The sequence below is a fragment of the Stenella coeruleoalba genome (genome assembly GCF_951394435.1).
Source record: "Stenella coeruleoalba genome assembly, chromosome: 3".
NCBI classification, from domain to species: domain Eukaryota; kingdom Metazoa; phylum Chordata; class Mammalia; order Artiodactyla; family Delphinidae; genus Stenella; species Stenella coeruleoalba.
Genome location: NC_137148.1, coordinates 59,262,336 through 59,276,722, shown reverse-complemented (window position 1 = coordinate 59,276,722; position 14,387 = coordinate 59,262,336). Strand labels below are relative to the sequence as shown.

The window sequence follows — 14,387 nt, the reverse complement described above, 5'->3', positions numbered from 1 at the left end:
GCAACTTCCTATGAATCTATAATTATTTCAGAATAAAGTTTTAGAAGTTCCTAAAATCCTATAAAATAGTTGGTATACCAAGGTTAAAGGGGTGTTTGGGGTGCTTGGTTTTATGTTTTGCTTTTTGCCTTATTGTTTAAAAATTTTTCCCCATGTTAGAGTTGGTTGCATATACAATTATTTTAAGTGCCTGTGTATTTTCTTTGTAAGTTATAGAAGCAAAAGTACCATAAATTTTGCCATGGATTTTCTACCAACTGAATATTTTTTTGTTTTTTAGTATGGGCCCAGGGTTGTGACATCAGCACAACAGAAAGCTGGAAGAACAATCACAGCCCGGATCACAGGGAAATGTGATTTTGCTTCAAAAAATAGAATCAGTAGCAGTTTAGCTATAATGGGAGTTTCTCCTCCCATGAGCTCCGTCGTTGTGGAAAAACATCATCCGGTCACAGTGGTGAGTCTGCATTTGATAACTTCTTGTCAAAAATTCTTTTTCCTGAGAGTTGATAGACTAATAAACACTTAAATGACATGTTGAGGAGAAGATCAAAGTCCATGATGACTGGTACTTATTCTACCTTTACTATTACAGTCTTTATATACTTATAATTATCACACCTGCTTTAAATCTACCTTTCCTATTTTAGGAAATTAATTTCAGAAACATTGTTTCTTCTCAATAGTATAAAAATTATCAAATACACTTAATCCGGTATATTGATGGCCAAAAGGGTAAAGTATATAAATGATTTCTCATTAAAAAAAAAAATGACAAAAACTGTTTACTCATTAAGTGCTGTCCATGTAGCAGATTTTTTACTCTAAGAAACACCTACTTTTATGGTTTTTAAGTTTTCCTCCTTTTTTTTATTTTTTGAAGTCTTATTTTCAAATATAATTGTCAACGTATTTCTAATTTGGAAAAAAATCAGGTTGCAATAAATTCACGTGATATAAAGTACATGGAATTTAAGCCAAAAAAAAAACCCCTGAGTTAGTGCCTCAGTTTCGCTACTTACTGCCTTTGTGATCGTATACAAATCAAGTAAATATTTGAGCCTCCATTTTTTCACGTGTAAAACGGGAGCAATAAGAGTACTTAGCTCCTAGAGTTATTGTCAGGATTCAGGATTAAATAAGATAACATGAAAATTAAATGAGTTGTATAAAGGCACTTTGTAAATTGTAAAGCCATAAGCAAATTTAACTTAATAAAAGTTACTAGAGGGCGTTCCTGGTGGCGCAGTGGTTGAGAGTCCGCCTGCCAATGCAGGGGACACGGGTTCGTGCCCCTGTCCGGGAAGATCCCACATGCTGCGGAGCGGCTGGGCCCGTGAGCCATGGCCGCTGAGCCTGTGCGTCCAGAGCCTGTGCTCCGCAACGGGAGAGGCCACAACAGTGAGAGGCCCGCGTACTGCAAAAACAACAACAAAAAAGTTACTAGAGAAGGATACATGGGATATCTCTGTGTTATTTCTTACAATCGCATATGAATCAACAATTGTCTCAAAAAGTTTAATTTCTAAAAGTTACAAGAACACATCCCTAAAGAGAAACAACGATTGATTTTAAAGAAGAATGTCCTCTATATAAATTCTGAATGTTAAGCAACATTCCTGTCTGCTTAATATGTCAAAAAGATAAAAGGAATGATTTTAAATCCTTTTCCTTCTGAACACTAGATTGTTACTAGATGATTAAGTCAAAAGAAGCTGGATTGATTGTTTAAATTTAGCTTCAGGTAAAGTGTGACCACAGTGAAGTGGCAGACTGAGATGGAGGTACCAAGTCCAAACTGAACACATCGAGGGTAGAGGATCATCTTAGCCTTCATAGGTTGGACAGCCTCTGAAAGTCCTTAGATGACTTCTCCCCATATTTTTGAAAATGTGAGATTAGGTATCAAAGATGAGAAGAAATGAACTCATTTCTATTTTTATCAGCACATATGATGTTTATAAAGGGATAGGGGGAGAGAGACTGTCCGTTCATAAGGTAAGGAAGATATAAAGACAGCACATGTGTTTATTTTTAATTCAGACAACCTGTTTTTTTGTACTGATTGGAATGATATTTTACAGAATAAAAACCAAGGAACTAAAGACTTACAACCCCTGTTTCTGATATTTATCTCTCCGACTGCCCTTCGTTTATTTAGTATGTTCAGTTACTCTTCAGTAATTGGGCACGAATTCAATAGCCATAAACTGCTTCCATTGTTACCTACTTTGGATTGTGTAGCAGGCACAGTGGCAGTCCTCTGTGCTATTTTTATTTTTTATTTTATCCCAGGATCCTAAGAACTAGAACTACTAGAGACAATTACTAATAAACCATTCATCAGATTTCTGACACTTGAGCTCCATCTGCTGGATAATTGCTTGCTCCTAGTGCTACTTCATCCTGTGCCATGTTTTGTAGATCATGATGCCAGTGGTACCATGAATCTGTTTCTACAGGTTCTCTTGCCCATCATCCCTAAGGAGAAATAGCTCTTTTGTCAGGGTCAGGTTAGGTGGTTAGCAACTAAAATTTCATCTTAGTTGCAAGAATCTCTCCCATTTGTAATGGTTATCCAGTTATTTACGTACGAAGAAACATTTATATAAAACACTCTAAGAAAAGAGGTTATTTCTCCTTTTCTTTAAAGAGAAAATCTTATTAAAGCAGAATCTGACATGAGGATCTTTGTTTAAAGAGATTTCATTCATTTTTTTAAGCAAAAGCTGTATCGTAGAGCTTTTGAAATACACAGTGAATGTTTTGATATAATATATATAATTTTACTTCAAGTATTTTAAAGATGACTTTTCTAAGTGGAAGACCCTAATAGGAATCTACATGTACTAATGTTTGTTGGGTTAAGTTATAGACAATGAAATGATATTTAGTATGTATAATTTTATGGAATTGTTGAAGCATATTTTTGCCTTTTCAGCAAACCATTCCGCAAGCTACTGCAGCAAAATATCCCCGGACCATTCACCCTGAAAGTAGTACCTCAGCTTCCAGATCTCTCGGAACCAGATCAACTCACACCCAGTCTCTCACAAGCATTCAGTCCATAAAAGTGGTTGACTAAAATGAATATGTTCCTAGTGAGGTTGTTGAATTCTTCTGGCTTTACTAAGAATTAGAAATTTTTAGTTTTTAAAATTTCATATTCTTAGAACATCATGGATACATCATATTAATTTCCTCAAAATTACAAGAGACTTTTTCAAGCTGTACCATCCTTTGTAACTATATGTAGGATTATTTTAATGTGATTTTTTATTTAAGCAATTAAGTAAAACTTTTTTAAATTAAAAAAGAAACTAGCCTTAATTTTTTTAATAGGTTCAACCTGTGACCGATTATATCGTCAAAGTATATAAATCCTGTTTTTGCAGTGTTATTTCCAAAAGGCTAAATCATTTGCAATGTTACCAAGTAAACTTTGAGAGAGAACTTTACTAAAAAAATTATTTAAACTAATAGAAACTAAGGTATTTTTATTTGAAAATTAAAAAAAGAAAAGCCCAGAGTAATATCACAAAGTTTTTTTGTGACTTTAATATATTAGTCCTCATTTTTTGGGGGCTCTAACAATTAAAAATAGGGGAGGAAATAGCAATACCTATGAATAGTTTTTAATGTTAAAAGGGAAGAAATATTTTACTAGCACAATAACAGAGTTACAGAAACATCAGAAAGAAATTTCCTATTGGGACTTCCCTGGCGGTCCAGTGGTGGCTCTAGAAGCCACCACAATAAGAAGCCCGCACACCACAACGAAGAGAACAGCCCTTGCTTGCCGCAACTAGAGAAAGCCTGTGCGCAGCAACGAAGACCCAATGCAGCCAAAAATAAATAAATAAAATAAATTTAAATCACAGATCAATAGTTTTTTTTTTAAAAAAAGATTATTGTAAGCATCTTTTAAAGCTTTATCTAAACTCTAGAAATTGTATATTGTCTACAGCACCAAGTAATTAGTGTTAGCCTAATTCAACTTAACTTCTTCCAATGCAGGGGGTGTGGGTTCAATCCCTGGTTGGGAAGCTAAGATCCCACATGCCTCGTGGCCAAAAAACCAAAACAGAAAACAGAAGCAATATTGTAACAAATTCAATAAAGAAAGACCTTAAGAATGGTTCACATCAAAAAAAATCTTTAAAAAAAAAAAGAAATTTCCTGTTAGGATGATCCTATTTCAAATGTTCTTTCTTACCTTTTTGAAACTCTATAGCATTGAACCTTTTTTTGCTCTGAACATCCAAACATTGTCCTGTGATGGTACAGCCCTGGACAATTCAGCAATTCAGGCCTTCCAGGCCTGGCAGACACTTTTTAATGCCTGGCCAATAGGAAGAAACCATCTGGGCAAACAGATTTAGGAGAACAAGACCAGGCTTCTAATGCTTTTATTGCTGGCTGACTGGGTTATCTAGGGCCAGACACTTAAATTAATCTCAGGGTCCTCATCTGTGACATAATGAGATCTACCTACCCTACCTATTTTCCAAAGTACTTACGGCTCACATAAAAGTGAGTGGATTCTGAGGAACTTGTGAACAGCCTCAGTTTCCGTATCTTTAACAGAAGTGGATGGTTTCAGCCTCTTTCAGTCTGAACATGACCTAGCCCTGTGCTCTAACTTTACTATTGGAAATAGTTTTTCTTATTGCCTCATGTTGTAATAGGACATGAGAGAATAAATGTGAGACTGGCAAATATCCCATTTTCTAAAGGACACACCAAGGCTTTTTTGAACTATAAAAGTATCTGGCTGTGTCTTAAAGAGTATTTGATCCTTCTTATGCAGTGCTTCTTTTGGATTGTGGCCAGCTACCACTGGTGGCAAACAGCTCTTCTTGGGTTTCAATAAGCACAAATCAACAGCACTTCATCTCCTGCTGCCCGTACCACGGGCATGCTCCTCCCCAGAGCTTCCCTGTCCACTCAGAGAGTTGAGATACCGGCAGGCTCCACTCATATGCAGCCTGGAATTAACATCCCATTGGGGTAAACAGATCAATTCTTACTTTCTCCCCATATGAATTGTCCTGAGATGCATTAGTCCATTCTTGAAGTCAAATAATCAATTGTTCCTGATACCAAGTGTTGGCCAATTTGGTCTTGGCTCTCCCTTCCCCATCTCACTTCCTTTTTCCTTCACTCCTGCTTCCTTGGATCTACACTCCTGAAAAAAGCAGTTGCTCATAAACTGTGGTCTTGGGCTCTGCTTTTTAAGGAACTTACATGACAACAGGGAATGGTTTTCAGTAAGCAGCTTCCCTGGTGGCGCAGGGGTTAAGAGTCCACCTGCCAATGCAGGGGACATGGGTTCAAGCCCTGGTGTGGGAAGATCCCACATGCCACGGAGCAACTAAGCCTGTGCGCCACAACTACTGAGCCTGGGCTCTAGAAGCCACCACAATGAGAGGCCCGCACACCACAACGAAGAGAACAGCCCCCGCTCGCCGCAACTAGAGAGAGCCCATGCATAGCAACGAAGACCCAATGCAGCCAAAAATAAATAAAATAAATTTAAATCACAGATCAATAGGTTTTTTTTAAAAAAAGAATATTGTAAGCATCTTTTAAAGCTTTATCTAAACTCTAGAAATTGTATATTGTCTATAGCACCAAGTAATCAGTGTTAGCCTAATTCAACTTAAATTCAACAATTAAAACAGTTAAACAGTAAGAGTATGTATTCATATTTGTTTATTATTGCATAAAGAGGTTACCCAGATTTTGAAGCAAGGTCAGTGGAAACTGGTCATACTGAAGAACAGGTGGGGACAATGCTTTTCACTAAATACCTTTCTAAAAACTTTTTATAATCATGTGAACATATTACCTGTTTTAAAATTAAGCTTACCATTTACAATCAGCATGAGATGAAGATGCAGAACTATAAATTCATGATATAATAAATGGACTGAAATTGCTCGTGATTTTATTTCTGGGCTTATAGACTTAGAGTCAGAATTTGATAATGGAGAGCCTTAAATTATAATGAACAGGTGCACATAAGCTGATAGAAATTGATACTTGATTTCATATTTCAGAACTTTCTCAGATTACAAAAATAATGTGTGGTTAATATTTTAAGAAATATTGGGAAGTATCAAAAGTACAAAGATAATGAAAATCACCTGTAATTACATCACCAAGAGATTAAAAAACATTGGTGCATACACCTCTGGTCTTTTCTTAAGTGATATATTACACATAGGTGTTATTTAAAGCCAACAGTAACTGAATTTCCAAAGCAAGTTTCTCTTATGAAACAAATAACGGTTAATGATTTAAATGCTATGGATATGAGGTTAGGCATTTCATAGACATTCTCCCTTCATCATCACCTCAATATTATAGAAGAGATAGACCTCTTTCCCCCATCCTATAGAGAAGGAAACTAAAGATCTGAGAACTTGAATGTTAGCATGCCCAAAGGCTCACAGCTAATAAACGGCAAAACCATGATTCAAAACCATGTCTGTCTATTCTTAAAACCCTGGGTTTTTTCATTTACCATAATGTTCCCACCATCATAATTTTTTAAAACATGATATACAAAATCCTAGGTTATTCTATCACTAGATATGTTATCACATATTATGTTGCATCAAATGACAGAAATGGGAAAAATCATATACAACTTGCCTTAAGCAAAACCCAAAAAATTGACTTTTCAGTGGTTGGAAAGTGTAATACCATTTTTTCATCTGTTAGAGAATCCTGTCACTGCCATCTTCACGGTTGAAAAGAAAATCAATACTACTGCTGGAAGAACTTTACGCCATTTGAAGAACTGAATTTAAGAGGGCTGAATACTGAATGGAAAATCATTTAAATACAATTTCTTTAGGCATTTATGAAACTGCACATTTCTTGGGCCTTGAGTCAGTTTCACTTTTAAATTGACCAATCTTTTCTGGAAAAAATGATAACAAGATTAATAGCTAATATTTATTAAGCACTTGGCTACATGTCAGGCACTATGAATCCCACAACAGCCCTCTGACACAGACACTTTTCTAGTTAAAAACTGAGAATGCCGGCAGAGTGATTTCTGTACAGAACTTGCTCAAAATCATAGCCCCTTATTTGTTGGAGTTCAGCTATAAGCTCACACAGTCTCGCTCCGGAGTACATGCCCTCACCCACTGCAGTGGACTGCCTCTCAGTCTTCCCTGGGAGTTCTTGTGGACACTATTTCATAGAAGTGAATAAGTTCAAAATTGAGGGAACAAACCCAGAGCTAGGAGGATAATGTCATGGAAGGTAGGCATAATCCATGCACACTATTCCTCGTACCAACCACTGCTTGAAACTGAATATTGGATCCGTGATGTGATGTGCATTTATGTTCTCAGTTTCAGGTAAAACTGCACCAGCGAAAATAATGGTGATAAGTTTTCAAAGCATCTTCCCTGACAGTATGGTCTTTGGCAGAGTGATTTTTAGCAGTAATCCCAGCTGGCAAAATAATTGCCTGTCTGCTCTTTTCTCTCAGCGTAGAAGTAATTTTTTCAAACATACTAACTTGCAGAGTTCCCAAGAGGAACAGGCATGTTGAGCAAGACAATTCTTAGTTGTAGAGCACTGTCCTGTAAGATGGTTCAGCACTCCTGCTGCCCTCCTCCCACCCACACCCCTCCCACACATGCACACACACAAAAGTACTCCTGCACTTTTCAAATGCCCAGCAGGGGAATGACACTGAGAACCACCAGGCTAACAACGGGACCAGTGCCGATTAAGTCACCAAAGGAGAAGCTGCATGTTCTGACACCAAGCTGGGACTGCTGTGGCTCCGGGAGGTACTTGTGCCGACCGTCCCCTACCATTTTAAGAGAGCGGGAGTTCCTATCTGTTGAAAACCGTAACTCACCAGCTAGTTCTGTAACTCACGAGCTAGTTCTGAAAACTGCAACTCACCAGCAGGAGTTCCCATCTGTTGAAAACTGTAACTCACCCACGCACACCAGCTCTTCATACAGGTGCTTGACCGGCGTGGCCTGTGTCACCAGGGCCCCGTGGCCGTGTTCACGGAAGCTCTCCTCTCCCGTGGCAAGCACGAAGGGCAGACGCTGACACCTCCTTACTGTGAACTCAGTTCTAACACAAGTTCCATATGACTGTGGTTGCATGTTCATTCCTCCTCTGGCAGCTGTGAGATAAGAAGCCCAGTGGATGAAAGCCCTTCCAGTCGCCTCACTGGTACTTCTAGGGGGACCAGAGTTTGGAGTCTCTCAGCACTTGCCACGCACCTGCTGTGCTTAACACAGATGAAAGCTGAGGATGAGAGAGGGGAGGGACAATCTTAAAGAGACGTGGAGCTTTTCTTCAACGTTCAGGTGGCACTGCTAGAGGCTAGCACTTCTCAAACTTAAGATGCGCAATTCACCTGAGGGTCTTGTTAGAATGAAGATGCTGGTTCAGTCAGTCTGGGGTGAGGATCTGCGGGTGAGTAAGCTCCCAGGTCCTGCTGCTGCTGCCGCCCGTGAACCACACCCTAAGCAGCCAGCACGCACCCACCTGCCAGTCCAGCTTCCAGGAAACTCCTCTGGTAGAAGTCTGCAACCCCCGGCCAGGCCAGGGCTCTTCACTGGGCAGATCTCACTAGACGCCTAACCCCTGAGAGGTGTTCAGGGAAGTGCTGGGATACGGAGATGGGAACCGTGGTCCCTCGCGGCTGGAGGTCACAGTTACAAACCCGTGCCAGGTTCCTAGCTCTGCCAGATGCCGAGATGAGGAGGGCCTGAGCTCTGGGGAGGAAATCCGCTGCACAGACTGTTAGAGGGGCAGGGAGAACAAACTATATGCATGAAGAATGTACTCCTAGGGACTTCCCTCGTGGTCCAGTGGTTAAGACTCTGCGCTCCCAGTGCAGGGGGCCTAGGTTCGACCCCTGGTCAGGGAACTAGATCCCACAAGCTGCAACTAAAGAGCCCACACGCCACAACTAAATAGCCTGCACTTGGCCACAGAGATCCCGCATGCAGCAACAAAGACCCGGCGCAGCCGAATAAATAAATAAATTAAAAAAGAAAAAGTGCTCCTAGGTGAATCCAGTTCCTTTCCTGAATCTTGCCGCTGCCAGACTAATTTTTCTTAAACACCGTCATCAACGTGTCATTCCTTTGCTCAAAAGCCCACCAACTCCATTGTGCCAGTAGCATAACCCAGGGTTACGATGTAATTGGATTGTGAATGTTCCTATTATCATGCCAACTAGATTATCAATTCCATTAAACATGCACCATGGCTTACAGAGCTGATGTATGCTTCCCCTGGCACAGCTAAACACGCTCTAGGCACTCGGTAATGTGTGAATGAAACACATCAAAACTCCCCTTATCCTGATGGCAAGTACTCTGAAAGCACACTACATTTCCAAATCAATTTTTTAGGTCAAGAGAAATTTCCAGAAGGCAACTCCATTTTCCTAAAGACTTCACAGAACACTATGTGCCTAATTAGCAACAAGGAGAAATCTTAACAATACAAAAGAAATCTTTTTAGAAACTATAGTCAATATTCAACATTTTCAATGCATTATCTTCCATTTTTTCATGTGAAAATGTATCCTTAGAATTAGCAATAAAAGTGTCATAATTTACTTGTGTGCCCATGTGCCCATGAGCTGTGGTTCTGCTATCCCCAATCCCCAGCAATCAATAATGCGATCACCCCCTGCACATGGGACTCGTTCACATCTCATGACAGCCATGTAAGGACAGTGCTCTGAATAAAAAGTTTTGCCAAGAAAAGTCTTTGCTTCTTTGTTTTTAAAGCTAATTAGTTGATAATGCAAACAAGCTTTCTGTATTTCCTAGGTTTGGGTCAAATCATAAAAAAGCAAAGCTAAGGACTCCGACCTCACTAATTCTGACATCTGGAGTCTGGCTGAAATGATTCCATGGCTTGGAATCCTCTTACCAAGAGAGCCATGGGTCTCTCTCCCACACATCTCTCATGGGACACCTGGTCTCACCAAGAGACCCCTTGCCCCAGGCCTGGTTTAAGGGATTCCTTCCTGGTGTGGAAGCCCTAAATAGTTAGCCTGTTGTTAGGGAATGAATCCATTCACCCCAGGATGATCTCAAGGAACTCCAGAAATCAGGTGGCTTCCCAGTGACAAGCCAACTGTTAAATCCTTGCTTCCTTCGTGCCCAATTCAGTTGGGAACCTTAATTTCCTTCTAGGCTAAATGCCACCTTTTCAATATGGCTCAATAAAAGTAATCATCCTTTGCAAACTTCAAGCTACTGCAGATTCCCACGAGTACTAGCAGTCTGCAAGGTTCCCAATCACCTCTGTGGTCCTAAGCTAACTGTCCCCACTCCTGGGCCCCTGCAGTCTGTTGCTTATCAAGAGCACTGGACACCCACTTGGAAGATGGGCACCAGTAAGGATGGCTCTTCCTAATACCGAACGCCTCCTGCCCACATCTCCTGGGACATGCTGACCTGACCACTGCTCCTCGATGGCTCTGATCCGGGCGTCTGTAAAGTTCCACAAATGGGCTAGCCTCTGCCACTCGTTGGTCTTCAGCTGACGGTAAGCCAGATGCCAGAGGAGACTGAGAATGTGCCTGGTCTCCTGACTGTGATCTTGCTTGAACGGTTGATGGGTCCTTGATGTTCTCACCATGCTCCTAGATTGAAGGTAATTGTATCAGATGAATTCAGACATTTTCTGCTGATTGCCTTATTTCAGAGTACATACGTATATATTTTTTCAGATGTAACCCATAGAGTGGTAACTGAGACTATGTTTTCAATATTAACCATGACTGGATCATTTTTTTGCCATCCAAGATAGAGACAAATGTCTGAAATAGAAAGCTGGAGTCTGGAGTTCCCTGGTGGTGCAGTGGTTAAGAATCCACCTGCCAATGCAGGGGACACGGGTTCGAGCCCTGGTCTGGGAAGATCCCACACGCCGCAGAACAACTAAGCCCGTGGGCCACAACTACTGAGCCTACGCTCTAGAGCCCATGAGCCACAACTATTGAGCCCATGTGCCTAGAGCTTGTGCTCCGCAACAAGAGAAGCCACCACAATGAGAAGCCCATGCACCGCAACAAAGAGTAGCCCCTGCTCACCGCAACTAGAGAAAGCCCCTGCACAGCAATGAAGATCCAATGCAGCCAATAAATAGATTAATTAATTAAAAAAAAAAAAAGCTGGAGTCTGACACAGGAAATGTGAGGGATTTTGCCATGCTGTATCGCATGCCTCTATCCCAGCCTGCTTCCCACCCCAAAAGAAAACAGAGGGGGTATGCTGACTACAGAAATGTCACAAAAACAAATGTATCTTTAAAGGCGTTACTTTCAACCATATCCCTTTTTCTTCTTTGGGGTGTTTGATTTTCTCACATCAAAGTTTCAGTGGGGCCCAGACTGGATATATTCTTGATAAGACCCCACAGCTGATCCCTCCATTCATCCTGCTCTCTGGTGACTGGGAGGAAAGCAAATGAGCATCCTAACCCTGGGGGCCGAGGAGTGGAGGACACAAGGCTCCATTATCATTTTGTATTACAGCCCTGCAGCCAGGCTCATCCTAGTAGCACTGTGCCTGGACTGATTCTTGCTTTCTGATTTGTCAAAGACTCCTTTTGTCCCTTTTTAAGAATCCACCAAAAAACCCCACGAAAAACAAAAAAGAATCCACCAGAGTGCTATAGAATCCAACCAAAACAACTGGAGAAAATCTCAAAGTGAAAGCAGGGGTCATGGTTTCCTATGGCTGCCCCTGTCACACACATGCCAGCAGGGCTCCAGACAAGCCTTCCTCTGGAGAGTGGGAATAAGGGACACGCAGGACACAGAGCCCACCAAGAGGTTTGGGACTTCCTATCTATTCTCCTTTCCTCTTTTACATATAGTGAATTTTGTCTTTATCTTTCATTTAAATAAAAGTGAGTCAGTGAAAGATACTCTGAACAGCCATACAGGAGTCAATGCTGGGGCAGGAAGTGGACTAAAGGGATATGGGGACCTGGTTTTTGAACCCTATGAGAAGAACGTGGTGAGGCTGGTGCCCCAGCCACCAGCATGGACCAGCCTGCACCCACACAGCATCAGTGACCTCCTCTGGAAGGCCTACAGACTCCTGGGAAACTTGGCCAAGGAGAACAGCAAGACTGTTCTCTGATATCTGGACTTTGTGAACAGAAGTTGGAATAGGAATGGGAGGAGTTAATTTCCCATAATTTTTTCAGGGTCTTTTTTTTTTTTTAACACTTTTTTTTTAAATTAATTAATTTATTTTTTGGCTGCGTTGGGTCTTCGTTGCTGTGCACGAGCTTACTCTAGTTGCGACGAGCGGGGGCTACTCTTTGTTGCGGAGCACAGGCTGCAGGCACACGGGCTTCAGTAGTTGTGGCACGCGGGCTCAGTAGTTGTGGCTCACGGGCTCTAGAGCACAGGCTCAGTAGTTGTGGCCCATGGGCTTAGCTGCTCCACGACATGTGGGATCTTCCCGGACCAGGACTCGAACCCGTGTCCCCTGCACTGGCAGGCAGATTCTTAACCACTGCACCACCAGGGAAGTCCCTTTCAGGGTCTTCTTCACCCCAGTCTTGCTCTACTCCCACAGTGCCTGGCTCCCAGGAAATCCTAAAAGAGGTAAGGCTGAGGGTGGGAGATACAGAAACTTAGGAGCTGTGGGCACTGCCCTTTTTCCTTTTCTCCTCGTTCCATCTCCTGAAAATGTTAAATCCAAGAAGATCAAAACCCCAAGCACCACCAATTAAAGGGAAGACTACAAAATGCCTCTGCTTTCAACTCTGCATTACAGCATTTTTATTTCTTTGAGAAACATGCCTGCTTTGTGCGTTCCAAGATTGGGCTGGGCAGTCCTTCAGGCTTCCACAGAAAGGGCCAGGGATTTGGAAAGCCCAGGTCTTTTTCAACAGTCAGTGGAAGCATTAATAACTTGTCTGAAAAGCACTGAACTATTTGCAGGAATAACATAAGCCAGAACTGGAGGAAACTGAAATAGCATAAGCCACGATTTTAGGAAGGCCCCATCTACCTCTGAACCATTGAATTTATTTTTTTAATATAAATTTACTTATTTTATTATTTATTTATTTATTTATTTATTTTGGCTGGGAGCTGTGGGCACTGCCCTTTTTCCTTTTCTCCTCGTTTTCCTTTTCTCCTCGTTTCCTTTTCTCCTCGTTTATTTTATTTGGGTCTTTCGGTGCTGTGCACCGGCTTTCTCTAGTTACGTCGAGCAGGGGCTACTCTTTGTTGTGGCGTGTGGGCTTCTCATTGCGGTCGGTGGCTTCTCTTGTTGCGGAGCACGGGCTCTAGGCACGTGGGCTTCAGTAGTTGTGGCTCGCTGGCTCTAGAGCACAGGCTCAATAGTTGTGGTGCACGGGCTTAGTTGCTCCGCAGCATGTGGGATCTTCCCGGACCAGGGCTGGAACCCGTGTCCCCTGCATTGGCAGGCGGATTCTTTACCACTGCGCTACCAAGGAAGCAAGCCCTGAACCATTGAATTTAATGATAGATGATTAGGTGGTTAGGTAAATGGGTAAATGGATATGAGAGAGGAAATTCCAATCATCTTTTTAATCTTTTCATTAGGAACCATTTTATATTAGGCCAAGATATAAACTTGTTTAATAACAAAGGGAATTTTAAATAATAAATAACAATAAATATATTTGGTTAAAAAATTTTTTTAAGGCTCTATGTGAAAAAAACAAGTTTTCTTCCCACTCCAGACCTCAGGGTCCCAGTTGTCACCAGGGTTAACAAGCCTTAGCATTTCTGGGGGTCTACTTCAGCTATATGTATGCATTATTTATGATTTTCAAAGTTCATCCAACTCTCACACCTTAAGACTTGTTAGGAAAGAGGGCTTATTCATCTGGTGGAAAAAATAATTTATTCTCATCTAGGAAAAAGAATCTAAAAATGCTAAGAGGAATTAAAAATAGAACCAATGAATATTCCTATTTTTAAAGAAAATGTGGAAACAAAGACGGAACTTGGGAAAGTCATCCTCAATAAAATACAGTGATGATCTAAGAAAACGAGAATGAGGCTAGGACAAAGAGGAAGAGGAAAAAGGAGACTAGAAATCAGAGGAGGAAGCAGAGCGATTAAACAGAATTCTAATTGTCAAATGTTATTTTGTTTTGTTTTGTCCTACAGGCAAATAAGAAAAGTCGGGGGAGGATAGTGTGGCCTTTAAACTGATCCCCATATACCAGGACTACTGAGCCAATTAGACAGTACTGCGGGGGCTTCCCTGGTGGCGCAGTGGTTAAGAGTCCGCCTGCCGATGCAGGGGACACGGGTTCGTGCCCTGGTCCAGGAAGATCCCACATGCCGCGGAGCGGCTGGGCCCGTGAGCCAT

At 41.4% G+C, this 14,387-nt stretch overlaps 2 protein-coding genes across 6 annotated transcripts in view; one reads left to right on the top strand and one right to left on the bottom strand.

Annotated features, from left to right (window-relative positions):
• Positions 1-3,336, top strand: part of POC5 (POC5 centriolar protein) — a 33,370-nt gene extending 30,034 nt beyond the window's left edge. For all 5 annotated transcript variants that reach the window (XM_079918094.1, XM_079918093.1, XM_079918097.1 and 2 more), the window contains 2 exons: positions 281-457; positions 2,942-3,336. In XM_079918094.1, coding sequence (XP_079774220.1) covers positions 281-457; positions 2,942-3,085 — 321 coding nt within the window. In that variant the 3' untranslated portion in view covers positions 3,086-3,336. The remainder of the gene's footprint in view (positions 1-280; positions 458-2,941) is intronic.
• Positions 3,337-5,379: 2,043 nt separating this feature from the next.
• Positions 5,380-14,387, bottom strand: part of ANKDD1B (ankyrin repeat and death domain containing 1B) — a 58,297-nt gene continuing 49,289 nt past the window's right edge. The window contains exons 13-15 of the mRNA XM_079918621.1: positions 10,338-10,660; positions 7,976-8,170; positions 5,380-6,931 (exon numbers count right to left, since the gene is read on the bottom strand). Of these exons, the coding sequence (XP_079774747.1) occupies positions 6,870-6,931; positions 7,976-8,170; positions 10,338-10,660 (580 nt within the window). The 3' untranslated portion in view covers positions 5,380-6,869. The remainder of the gene's footprint in view (positions 6,932-7,975; positions 8,171-10,337; positions 10,661-14,387) is intronic.